This window comes from Clytia hemisphaerica, unplaced genomic scaffold, assembly GCF_902728285.1.
Source record: "Clytia hemisphaerica strain Z4C2 unplaced genomic scaffold, Clytia hemisphaerica genome assembly, whole genome shotgun sequence".
Taxonomy (NCBI): domain Eukaryota; kingdom Metazoa; phylum Cnidaria; class Hydrozoa; order Leptothecata; family Clytiidae; genus Clytia; species Clytia hemisphaerica.
This window is the reverse complement of record NW_027103674.1, coordinates 2,636,441-2,649,416: the sequence shown is the minus strand read 5'-3', so window position 1 is coordinate 2,649,416 and position 12,976 is coordinate 2,636,441. Positions and strand designations below refer to the sequence as shown.

Below are 12,976 nucleotides of genomic sequence, written 5' to 3'. Positions count from 1 at the left end.
GAGTATTCGATAGCTGTGATGGCGAATGCACACGTTATATCGTTGATTTGCGTGATGTCGTTGCATTGATATTGATTGACGTCAATTATTTCGTTAACAATATCACAGCTTCGTGAAAGTTTTTTTATATCCATTTTTGAAGTTTTCTAAAAATTTTTCGAAAGGAGTTAGTTTAGATATGAAATAATGTTCCTCAAACCTCGTTTGAAGATTCATCCCTCTGAATCATAACGCCTTCGTTTCCTGCCGGTAGGATGTTGTTTTCAGCTGGTGGTGGCTCTAGAGGTGAGTTGGCTTGTTCTTAGGGTTGTCGGATAATCTTGGGCGGATCTTCATTTTAAACATGTTCTCCTTTGTCAACTTGCCGATCTTGATTGTGCTCTTGGTCAACCTCTTGTCTGATGGTGTCTATCTCGCGGTTCGTCGGCCAGTTGCCTCGAAATCGTTGATTTTGTTGATTTTCTGCCTTGACGAAAATCTGTCGCTTTTGGTTCCAAATGCGTTGCCCGTTGAAGTTTTCTCCATACCTCTGAATAAAAAGGTTGTGGAGGGTTCTTCTATATGTTGTTGGAGTTGTTTTGATTGCGATAAAATAGCTCCGGAAAATGTGTACATTCATTTCTTTCGTCCATTTCATCTGGCGCTGGTTGTTATTGTTGTTGTTTTGGTTTCTGCCAGGTGTTCCTTTAATAGTTTGGGAAGATCTTTGCACTTCATCGTCCAAAACTTCTCCTGGTTGGTTTTCCATTTTTACTGGTTTCCCTCTGAGGGACGTGACCCTTGGTAACCCGCGAGACAGTCGATGCGGTATGGTTTTTGTTTTGGTTTCATTAGAATGAAGTCGCATTTTCACCTTACTGCCAAGGGGTTTGTGTAAGGTTTTCCTTCCCTGGTGTTTTTTAATGAGACACCATCTCCAGCTAGGTATACCGCCTGGATGCCACTCCAAAATTTAAAGCCTACTGGGGGAAAGTCAACGCGGCCGATGCTGTTGTCAAGGACAAACTTCAAAATATATTGAAAGATGCCCAAGATCGCGAGAAATGAATCGGTAGGGGTGGTACAGTCACTTTTGGTCGGGGTTGTGGACGACAAAATATGTCGTTTCGTTCTTTGATAGTTAGGGTTTGAAATATGTCGTTCTTTAATAGTTAGGGTTAAGGTTTGTTGTTCTTTTTGTCGCCTTTTTATAGTTATTTGTCATTCTTTTCAGATTGTCTAGATAGTATTTATACCGTAACTACTAATTTGGTAGATTTATGGATTTTTACATATCTACACATATGGTAGAATTACAATATCCACACATATAGTAGATTTACGGTAGTAAAGCTCATATAGCGCACGCTCTCTGCTTAAAAATCTTTGTTGATTCTACAATTAAACAGACCACATTTAGCTTGCAGAATAGCTCTGATATATCAAACACTTTATAATATTACTAATAGGAATGATATGACATTGAGGGAAATTAGGGATTAATACCCCGAGTTTTATTTTGAAATAGTTTGAAATAGCACGAACGAAGTGAGTGAGCTCTTTTTAAAGAGCTTATCCGAAATGATTCCAGAAGTGAGACAGAAAATTTATGACATTTTACTATAGAAATATGATGTATTGCTCCAAAACACAAATTATTCCATATCACTTTCAAATTGTTGCAGATATTTCATAAATATAATGTCAAACAACAAAACCAATAATAAAAAATAATCCATTACACAACAATATTATTGGGAAGAAGATTCTTCCAAATTGTATTTTCTGCTCCTTTGCAAAGACGCCTGTATTATTATTAGCAAGTCAAGTTCATAATCAGTGCCATTATTCTTTCTTTCGTATCTCCACACAAAATGGTCACAAATGAAGTGTTCAAATTAGCTATATGGTTCGTATTTGGATATACTCTCCCATTCTCCTCAAGTCCACGAAACTCCGCCCATTTCTGAAAAGCATTTATCCAAATGTTCGCATTTTTGTTTTTAGAATTTTGCCATAATAAAAGAACAACATCATCCAACAACTTGACAAATTCAAAAAATTCTTCTTCGTACTTTTTTCTTGTATTTTTCCTCCTTTGACCATAAAGCTATACTCAAAATATTTGTATCGAATAATGCCAAAAATATTCAAATGTTTTGGAAATTCGATCGTACGTTTCGCAGTGAAATTATGTTAGGAGAAAATGGTTTTGATCAAAAATATTTAGGCGGGAGCGGGGTATTACAAACCAAGCGGGGTATGACGAAATAATACCCTGCCAAAGGATAAGGGCACGCAACCTAAATAAAATCAGTCATATAATTACATATAATATCAGTGTATTTGTATATAATATGTACTAGTTATCGCATGACTTCGAGTGCAATACGAGAAATATTTTACGAGTTCTGAGATTTTTCCGTAATATTTTTCCGAGCCTTTAGGCGAGGAAAAATATCGGTAAAATATCGGAACGAGTAAAATATTGAGTATTGCACGAGAAGTCATGTGATAACTAATTTATTGTCGACTCAAAAAAATTGTCCTCTTTTTGTTTTAAAAATTACTTCCGCCTTCTTCTGCTTCTGTGTAGATTCGAATGTTTTTATTCGAAAATCTAATTCGAACGTTAGATTCGAACAAAAACATTCGATAACTTCCCGCTGAAAATATTCACACAAAAACAAAATAGAGAAACATTTTTCGATCATTTTCGATCCAGAAGTTTTGTTTTGAAGAGTTGCAGATTTTTCAGAAATGTATTTGAAAGTTTCTAGATTGATAATTCAAAATGCAGATGACGTACAGTATTGTTTCGATAGAGAGGAAACCCTCCACCGTTGGATTAATCAGATTGATAACATTCAGTCTTTCTCTATGTTTGTGTTTCGATGACATGGCCATGGGAAAGAATAGCAGAGGAAAGGAAGTCCCACGATGGAAATGTATGCTTGTAATAATGGTTAAAGAACAACATTTTTTCAACAGCAAAACAATTTGGATGCTTTCTTGATTATCGTCAAGCTCTAAATGTTTCGAATTTTAGAAGAAAGATGTACTGTAATGATTGTTGAGTTGAAAAGTCAACGACGTACGTTGTTGTCGAGAACGAGAATTAGGAGAGAACTTTTATAAAAATCACTCGTCATTTGGTTTAATACAAGACATTACACTTTCCTTGTTATGTTATGAGAAATTTTATTGGCAAATATTGAAGAATCTCAAGTTTTTTTGTATGCATTGATAAAAAACTGTTTGGTTATCACACGGACAAATTTGCCAAAAGTTGAAAATATTTGGGTCGTGTCAAGTAGTTTTATAATTAATTCTTTGTTCATCAGATTTGATTTTAGTGTCTTTTATGGAAGAACTCCAAAGTAAAAGTTAATCTGCACATATTTTTGTTGCGTTTTTCCCTTTGATTCCCAGCCAAGTCCTGTTTTGTTTTGATTTTTCTTCCACCGCTTACCCAGTCCCCCAAAGTCAACGCGGTCATATTTCCAGACTAAAGAAATATGAAATATCGCAAATATCTCGATGCTCTCGACCAATCAAAACGCTGATATTTTTTTGGGTCGGCAATAATATGTGTTATATTATTTATTTAACACCAGTAGGGCACTAGAGCTTTCCTAAGCAATATTTTTCTTTTGTCCTTTTGTCAACAGATTGACATTCTTAAAGAAAATATTTTCTGTCATGAAACGAAATAATTTGGAAAGCCAATTTGACGCGATGGAAACAGAAAGGTTGTTAATGAATCCAAATCCCTTTTATTCTACCATCAAGACAAAAGACTTTCGCACATTTTAAAGTGCAATGGGAATTGGCACAATCCTGGGCGTAATAGTTGGGACAAAAGGGGAATTCCTTCGAAATTTTGATTATCAAGTGCCATAAATTAGGGCTGGGAAGTAGAGTTTTAAATCTGAGTTTTAAGTTTTAACATTAGACTTAAGACTTAGTACCTTAGGATTCCATGATCCTAAAACTCAAAAAAATTCCAACAAGGCTGAGAATATAGCCTGGAAGCCACTTAACCCCTCCAAAATTAAAATATCCAGTGAAATAAAGTGGAAATGCTAAAATCGCCATTCTCACCCGAACTATAAATTCTGAAAAACTTCAAAACAGCCAAAAATGTCAATATATTTCGTCCATGATTGCAGCACGTTTTATTTGAAGTTTTAACTAAATTAACTAAAGGAGAATTGATGGATCATACATAAACGTTGCACTTATATTAGGGATCTTATCTTAGAAACAAAATCATCGAGAGGAGTAGTCAAATAACATTTGAGTGAAAATTCTATTTGAATTTATCTCACCTACTTTATGAGCCAATGAATCATCAACGAGCTTCTGCTGTAGTGACGCCATTGAATCGCATTCAAACAATCTTTTATAGTGTGACGCACTATGAAATAAATAAAATAAAAGATGAAGAATGATTGTTTAAATACACCCCTGTATCAATGACCCAGTCAGAGCAGTCCTGGTCAATAACCCGGTAGAAAAATGGAATACAGGGAATGTGATTTACAGAAATATAAGGAATTTGAAAACTCACACGTTCAGAAAAGTTCTTCAAGCAATAGACGGATGCGATAATAGCGATTCTAATAACAAGCTGTTCTCTGTCAACAGTTCCGAACATTAACCAAGATAAACACTTTGCAAGGTCCGGGTGAAAGACGGCTCTCTTACGGAAAAACCTTTATCAGCCACAATACTTCTGTTTCTGTAATATGCAATGCATAAATTTAAAGGTATGGAAATTGTTGCTCCAGTAAAATTTTATGAAGCCACTAGATCAAACGACAATTTTTTAAACAGCAGAGGACTGGCTCCTGCCATCGATTTCTCAACCAATCCACCAATATGCGCCATGTTTTCAATTGTAACTTACTCCAGCCAGTTAGTGATTCGATTGTTGAAGCATTCGGCATATCCTCCTCACTCATCAAGTCCTTTGAGAAGAGTTACATTTCTATTTCGTTTCATATACACAAATTACACAAATAGATTTACTTTCAGGATATCTTAATGTTATAATATAGTGTGTTCGAAACTACATTAGATATAATAATCATATACCATTTTATTTTCAACCTGGTCCTCATGAAATGCATACAAAATCATATCCAGGGTTTGAACTGTTGGTATGTTGTCTTTGGTGTCAATAATACCAATGCACCAACACTTAACATTTTCCAACTTTTAATTGCACTGTTAAAAAAAGATAACATAACCCCCGTTTTTAGTAATAAGTTGGAGATTTGATATTTCACAGAAAAGTGCTACCAAGGGGTATTTCGGGTCCCATATCTTCCGAAGGACTTTTCAGTTTGCCTTGAAATTTAATAAACTTCTTAACCTAAGGTTGAACTACCACTGGTGTAAAAATGAACGTTATAGCATAAGTAGAAAAAAAGCTCAATTTTTGCAATCGCAAATTTAACCGCTAAAAATCGCGAATTTTTCAACCAAAAATACATTGAAATATAGCACTTTTGATTTTCTAAAACAAGCGAAAAAAATTTCCATAATTACATTTGACTATCAAAAGTTACAGGCATTCTTGTTTCCACTGCCAATTATATCTGGACAGACTTTAAAACAAAATTAACTCGCGAAAAATTTGAATCAATAAATATAAGTAACTTGCAGGAAAGTTAAATAATAAATAAAAGGCAAAAATTACATTCGGCTGTGATTTTCTTGTCATGCGTTGTGTAGGAGAAGAAACATAACAGCATCTTTGTTAAAACTCCACTTTCCTTGACCTTAAAGATAATATTTAATCAAATTTTGTTTTTTATACTTTTCAAAAATGTTAGTCATCAGTAGTCATTTAAATCCTGCAAGGCCATCAAGTTCTCAGCCAGCATTATTGACAAATATTGTTACGAGATCGCAGTAAATCTATTCAAGATTAGCATGAAATACGTACATTTTAGGACAAAGTGTTGTCTTCGAGATTCTTTTGGCTCTTCTTAGATTGGCATCTGCTATGTATTTGGTTTTCTACGGTGGATATCTTGGACCCCTTTTACCCCCAGTTCAATGTTGGATAAAACTTGGTAAACAAAAGCAAGCCTTTCCCACCTATAAACATTGATTTTGGTGATTTCTCAAAGGTTTTTGCCAAATATTTTGTCCAACATTGTAGATGAAAGTTAAACCTAAGTTACACATAAATTTGATAATTCCCGAAACTCAAGGTTTTGGCGTAGTTTATATGGCCGGTTTTTTGGCGTGTCTAATTCAAATATATAAAATCGGCAAAAACGAGGCAAAAGTTTGATATTAATTGAGATCGACAGTATAAACTGAAAATTTATTTGAAGTCGACTTTAGATAAGCTTTTATTTTGAACTCGACTTTAAATGAATTGAGGAAACCCCTCTTTTAAACAAAAGAAACAAAGAAGTTTGGTGTCTTTTCACATGAAAACATTATTGTTTGAATTAAGATCGACAAAAAAAAGGCCGTTTAAACCAGTGCCGATCTTTTGCCGCTCTTTTTAATTAAGTTCAGCAAAATTTGCCGTGTTCAATTGTTAAGGTCGACCTCAAATCAAAATTTGATTTATACAGCCGCTCTTTTGCCGCACTCAATTAGACTTAATTTTTTTGATGAAGTTATTTGAATTAGACACGGCAAAAAACCGGCCATATAAAATACGCCTCTGATCGTGTTTTTTTTTTGCTGCTGACAGAAAGTCAGTCTGCATCTGATACTGTTAAGCAAATAACATGTATTACTTCAACCCCTCCTTGTTGTCAATTTGATTTTATCAATGTCTCTCAATTTAAGGCTTCGATGGCTTAAAATAGTAAGATCAAGTCAAGAACTTTTAAAAACTTTTTGGACTCGAAAACACCCGATTTCATATGGATTTGCACAAAAGTACTCACGAAAATGGTGAAAATAAGAACATGTTAAGAAAAGTTTTTAAAATTAAAACTCAAAAATCTAAGAACATCCATTTGATGTTCTTATAAAAAACGTATCTCAAACAAAACACGTGTCGAGCCCTCTACATTTTGAGACTAACTTTACGAAAAATAGGGTATAAGAACATTACATTACAGAAGTTAAAAGTTCTTATAAATATAATTAAAGTTAATCCATTGGCAATTAGCACCTGTTATGTTCGATTATCTCTTAATTATAATAGCTAATGTCCTTTTCAACGAGTCGTTAATCTGTTTGGTTAATTGCTTTAAAGTGTGTGTTTGATTTCTTGTGAGAAATTTTTTTTGTTGAGTTTGGTTTGAGAGAGAAAATGTCAATAAGTCAATATGTTATCTCTAACTCATCCTTCTGAGGGATTGGAAAATGAACAGCAGGTCAGTTCGCTTAAGTTTGCTTTATCTGGTTAATGTATTTTGATTGTGTTTGGCAATTTTTTTCATGCAAAGTTGTCCATATATTGTTATTTTTCTTTGGTTAGTATCGTAACCATTCTTTTTGAGAGAAAGTAGTTGGGAAATAAATTGCTTCGTTTTACATCCAAGAGTTTCTATCCCGTTTCTATAGCCTCTTCAGGAGTTTCAACTCAATCGGTTATCAAAGCCCACAGATTTACTAGATGTTGTGCTTTATGCCATCGCAGGCACGAAAAAGTGAATGTTGCAAGAAATATAGTTTCAATTGTTTTCGAAAATCTGCGAAGCTTCTGATTGGTCAAGTGCTGAAATTCTATTGTAATATCACGTGACCCATGTAAACTTTCCAACCTAACCACAGCACACTTCTCAGCAAAAGCACGCCTCTAGCCCTTCGGGTTTTCTAATTAAAAAAAAGATATAATTACTTTCGATTTGTTTAATATGATTTCTTTGATACTTATGCAACAAAATTGCCATTTCTTCTGTGTAATGATTTTTTTATTTCAAAATATCAATTTTATATCTTGAGTCACGACACCTGAGAGGCCAATCGATTTTCTGGAGCTTTCTTCGAGAGGGGGTGCTGTTTTCCAAAAATTTTGAAGCCTTCGGATGTTCTTAGCTTTTTGAATTTTAAGCCTAAAAATGTTCTAAACACTGCTTAAACTTGTGTTCTTATTTTCACCGTTTTGTCATTATTTTTTACCATTTTCCTATGAAATATGGTGTTTCTTGGTCCACAAACAAAGCCTTAAAATATTCTTAACTTGTTCTTAATATCTTGGCCATCGAAACCTTAATGTTTTTATATACTTTTTTCTTATTAAAAAAACGTGTACTAGAGTTTCTACGTGTAAGCATGTAAGTACCACTAAGCAGCTTTGTATAAACTCTGGCTGGAAGTAGTTTCTCAATTTAGGTCAACAAAAAAAATCTTTTTTATTTTTTATTTTTTTTTTTTTTTTGATGTTGCAGTGCAGAGATTTCAATAATCAATAAAAAAGCTTTCCATTTTAATTTTTCATTTTCTTATCAAGCACATTGAAATATAGGAATTAAATGAAAATGACCAACTTTTTCACTCCTTTTTCGCGCTGTGAAGTTTTACCAAACAGCCTCATCTAGGTCAAATTTGTTATTCAAAAATCTCTTAATTTTTTAACAGACACATAAGAAATGAAAAATATTATTGGAAAAATAAATTGAAACCTAATTGAGCCCCTTACCGATAAAGTTTACAAAATAGTTGAATGTTTTTTTTTTAAGATGAAAAGAAACTGAGTATTATCACAGTCGAGTAACAAAATAAATCTTACCGCGTAATGTAGATAGACCCTAAAAAAAAGTTTCATCACATGAAAATTACAACTGATATGTAAAGTAGATTAAATTGATTGAAAAAGAAATCTTTTGATTTTCTAACTGGATTTTCATTCGCTTTTTTGTGTTCTATACCGTCTATACGTTTTTCATAAGAACAAACTATATAAGAATGAAAGGTTTTGATATGGTCAAAATATTAAGAATAAGTTAAGAACATTTTATAAGGTTACACTTTACTTCAAAACATCCAATTTCTTAGGATATTGCACAAAGATACTCACAAAATCGTGAAACTAAGAATATTTTAAGAACATTTTTGTTTCTAGAATCTTAAAAGTTAAGAACATCCAAAAACTGCTAAATTTTTTAATGTTCTTATTAAAAACTTCAGTTTCGTCGGCCATGTTTGATTCTCCTAGTTTTTTGGATTTTTAATCTCAGACTATTTAATTACCATACATTTCTTCAATTGGATTATTGTCTTTTAAAAAAAGGCTTTCGAACCTCTGCGGCAACAGTTTAGTTTCTACGTTTTTTTGGCACTTTGAGCCTCAAATTGTTCTTATCCTGTTCGTATGGGTATAATTGAGAGGTATTCTATGCTTTTTACCCAATTTTTTACTTCTTTGACTCCTAAATTGCTTGAAATTGGGGTAACTTTTAGTAATTTTTATGTTCTTAAATTGTTCTTAAATTGTTCTTATTTTTTGGCTATTTTGAGCCTCGTCGTTCTTATAAAATTGTTCTTATAAAAGAATAAGGTTGTGGTGTTTTGAATATTTTCCCAGACTTCAGCCAAAATGGTCTTGTAATAGATAGATATACCCTCCGATGCATCGGAATGGGACCTACCCACGATGGAGTAGGAATGACAGCGCAAGCAAACATTGCAACCCTGCAGATGCGAGCTGCCGAGCCATGGTGTATACCACGACACTCGAACTACACGGGAGAACGGATGTCCTCGCAGTGGTGTAGAACCTCTTAAGTGTCGTAGCACACCACAATGCCTGTAATATCTACCCATACTCTTGTATCAGAGTTATGGTACCCAATTCCTCTCACATGGCATGGGTTGACCCGGGCGAAGGAGCATTTACTTGCCAAGTGAATCGTATTGCCACGGTGGGCATCGAACTCGGGCCTCGTGGACATAAGTCAAGCACGATAACCACTATACCACAACGCCTTTGGTCTTATAAACTCAGTTCTAATAAGAAAAAGCGTGTATTCATCACGTGAAATCTTTATAACACTTACTTAACCTCATGCTAACTCTAATTAAGAAAACTAAATACCAGCTCAGTGTAAACAGTGCCGTAAAAATTGGATAACAACAGATGAAAAAAAAGTGAAAAAAAATCTCTAACTTTATTAACAGTTTTTTCGTGTAATATGTTATGTTAGAGAGTATTATATTATGGTATATAAGGGGAACTTCGAAATGGAACCTTGGCAGCTTTAAGACTGTTAATTTTTTTTAATTTTGGTTTGACAGTTCTTTATTTTTGGTGTATGTGTACAGTCAAGTTCCTAATTCGAACCTTTATTATTTTAATCATCCTGTAATTCGAACTTTAAAACACTGGTTTCCTCAGCTGGAAAATCGCATCAAATTCTCTCTATAACTCGAATATTTCTCTGATTGGAAGAGAATTAGCGATCTGTTGCAAATCGAATTAGAGAGAGTCAACTGTAATAGAGTCTCTATAACTCAAACATACAAGGAGAACCCAAAATATGTTCGAGTAAATGGGGATTTTGAGCATGGAAATATATACACGTTATTTTTTCTCGATAAGAATAAACTATATAAGAACATAAGGCTTCGATGGCCAAAATGTTAAGAACAAGTTCATTTTAAGGCTTCATGGGCTCTAAAACACCAAAATTTCTTAGGAAATTGCACAAAAATGCTCACAAAATGGTGAGTTTAAGAACATTCTAAGAACATTTTTAGGCTTAAAACTCAAAAAGTTAAGAACACTTCAGATGTTCTTAACTTTATTCAAGGATTTTGGAACTTGATGTGTCGGAAATCTTTCGAGTTAGGAAGACATTCGATAAAATCTACACGTTTTTTATAAAAGTACACGTTTTTTTTTATTAGAACCTAGTTTATAAGAACATTGAAGCTGAATTCGTCGAAAAATTATCGAAAAACATCGTAATAACATCGTAATAACATGCCCAGCCTCAGTTTGGAAAAAAATGACAAGAAAGTACAATTTTTTCCTCTTTTCAAGCAGTTTTAACTGAACTTAGGGATGGATTTTCTAAAATCGAGAGTCAAATATTGTCCAAATTTTATCAATTTTAAGTGCTCTTTATTTTGCATGATATTGTCGATTTAGATGAGTTCTTAGGTGTTCTAATAAAAAAAAAACGTGCAAACTTATATAAGAACATGATGCTACGACGGCCAAAATATCAAGAACATTTTCATTTTAAGGCTTCACGGACTGAAATAATTCAAAACGTGTATCTAAATGCTTTTAAAAGTTTATTTTGTTCTTTTGATCACGCGATATATGTGATCTATCACACATAGAATTCATGAAAAATTTGCGTTTTCAAACAGTTCAAAAATGTTTCCTTAGATAACATTTATAAAGTTAAACGTTCCGCTGAGAGGTTGTTCTCTAAAGAGTTCTTGAGTGTGAATGTTGGGATTTTGAATCTATTACGTTTTGTGTTTTTGTGTAATGTTTTGAAATTTTCTGATTCAGACTTTTAAGTTGTGCCTGGTTTTTAAATTTCACTACTATTGTATTTGTATACATATGAATAAATAAGAATTTCTGTCCAACTATATTCACTCAGGAGATTTGGGTGGCAGAGCAGCATTTGCATTTCGTCCTTATTAGGACTCGTCAACACTGCATACTCCACCCTACCTGGCTAGATCGATTTAGCCAGCATCTCTAAACCACAAAATCACCTGTGGTTCAAACTGAGAGAAAAAGTGGACAGAAGAGAATTTCCCTACGGAATTCTTTATTGACTCCTTTGGAGTCATATATTATGTAATCTTGGTTAGATTGTTGTAGATTACAATTTTTTAAGGAATTTGTAGAAAGTAATAATCAGTGACAAGATGTATTGACATTTTTGGGTATTTTGTCGTTTTTCTGAATTTGAAGCTCGAACGAGAAAGGTGATTCAGTACTTCCACATCATTGGATATTTGGATTTGGGAGGTTTTCAGTGGCTTCCAAGCTATATTTTAAGCATTTTCAACTTCTTCAATCTTGGCTGGCACCTTTATTCTAAAGCTTCATATGTTTCTGAAATCCAACATACAGTATCCTTTTTAAGATTTTACTGTACACGTTTTCTTTTGAACAAACTATATAAGAACATAAGGCTTCGATGGCCGAAATGTTAGAACAACTTAAGAACATTTTTAGGCTTAAAACTCAAAAAGTTAAGAACATCAAAAGGCTTCAAAAATTTTGGATGTTCTTATAAAAAAACGTGTACCAGGATTTCAATCTCATATTGTTTTAATGTTTGGGCAAATCGAGTCTGGTGTTCTTAGATAAATTGTCCTTGTAACCAAATAGTTCTAGACTGTGGAATCTAGTTAAACCAAACTGAAGAATTATATCATTGTTTTTGAGTCAGGAATAAAATAAGGCCTAGAAATACTAGAAATAGGGATGTTACATGTTAATACAGGCTTTTGTTAAACTAAAAAGGGGAAATGAACTAGAATTTTAGGGGCTTTAATGTTTTTTGTTCCTCTTTTTCCTTTTTTACTTCAATTAATTCTATCCGTCAAATTTTCTTATACATATGTTTTCTTCCCCTATTTTTCATCATAAATATTTTTTGCGATTTGATGAAAAAATGTTTTTTTGGTGAAATTCTTTGGACGTTGAATTAATTTTGAATTTCACTGTTTTTTCTAATGCTCTACCGATGAGAATCACAGGAAAAGGGGTTGTTACAATGGGGAAGGGAGACTTAGTTCTAGTTTAGACGCGCTGCCTATATTCCAACTGTTTGAGTAGGTAAAAAGTGGGCACAAAGTTGGCAATTAAAGTTTTTGCTTGAAAAGGGTTGAAAGAAGTTATTGCATTGACGTCAAAAGAGGACAATGCGCTAACTTTACACAGCTAACTTTATGCCCACTTTAATTTACAAGTAGAATAGGCAGGGCGTAAAGTGGGCTGTCTAAACTAGAGCTTCTCCTTGGTAAGGGGGCATATCTTCACATCCTTTATTTTGCCAAGGTGTTAAATAGTATCTCAACATTTTGGTGTTACATT

General features: G+C 33.5%; 1 protein-coding gene across 1 annotated transcript in view; it reads left to right on the top strand.

The window, feature by feature from the left end:
- Positions 1-7,311: 7,311 nt before the first annotated feature.
- The window catches only part of LOC136803506 (3',5'-cyclic-AMP phosphodiesterase 4C-like), a 36,812-nt gene continuing 31,147 nt past the window's right edge, over positions 7,312-12,976 (top strand). The window contains exon 1 of the mRNA XM_067060247.1: positions 7,312-7,337. Coding sequence (XP_066916348.1) covers positions 7,327-7,337 — 11 coding nt within the window. The 5' untranslated portion in view covers positions 7,312-7,326. The remainder of the gene's footprint in view (positions 7,338-12,976) is intronic.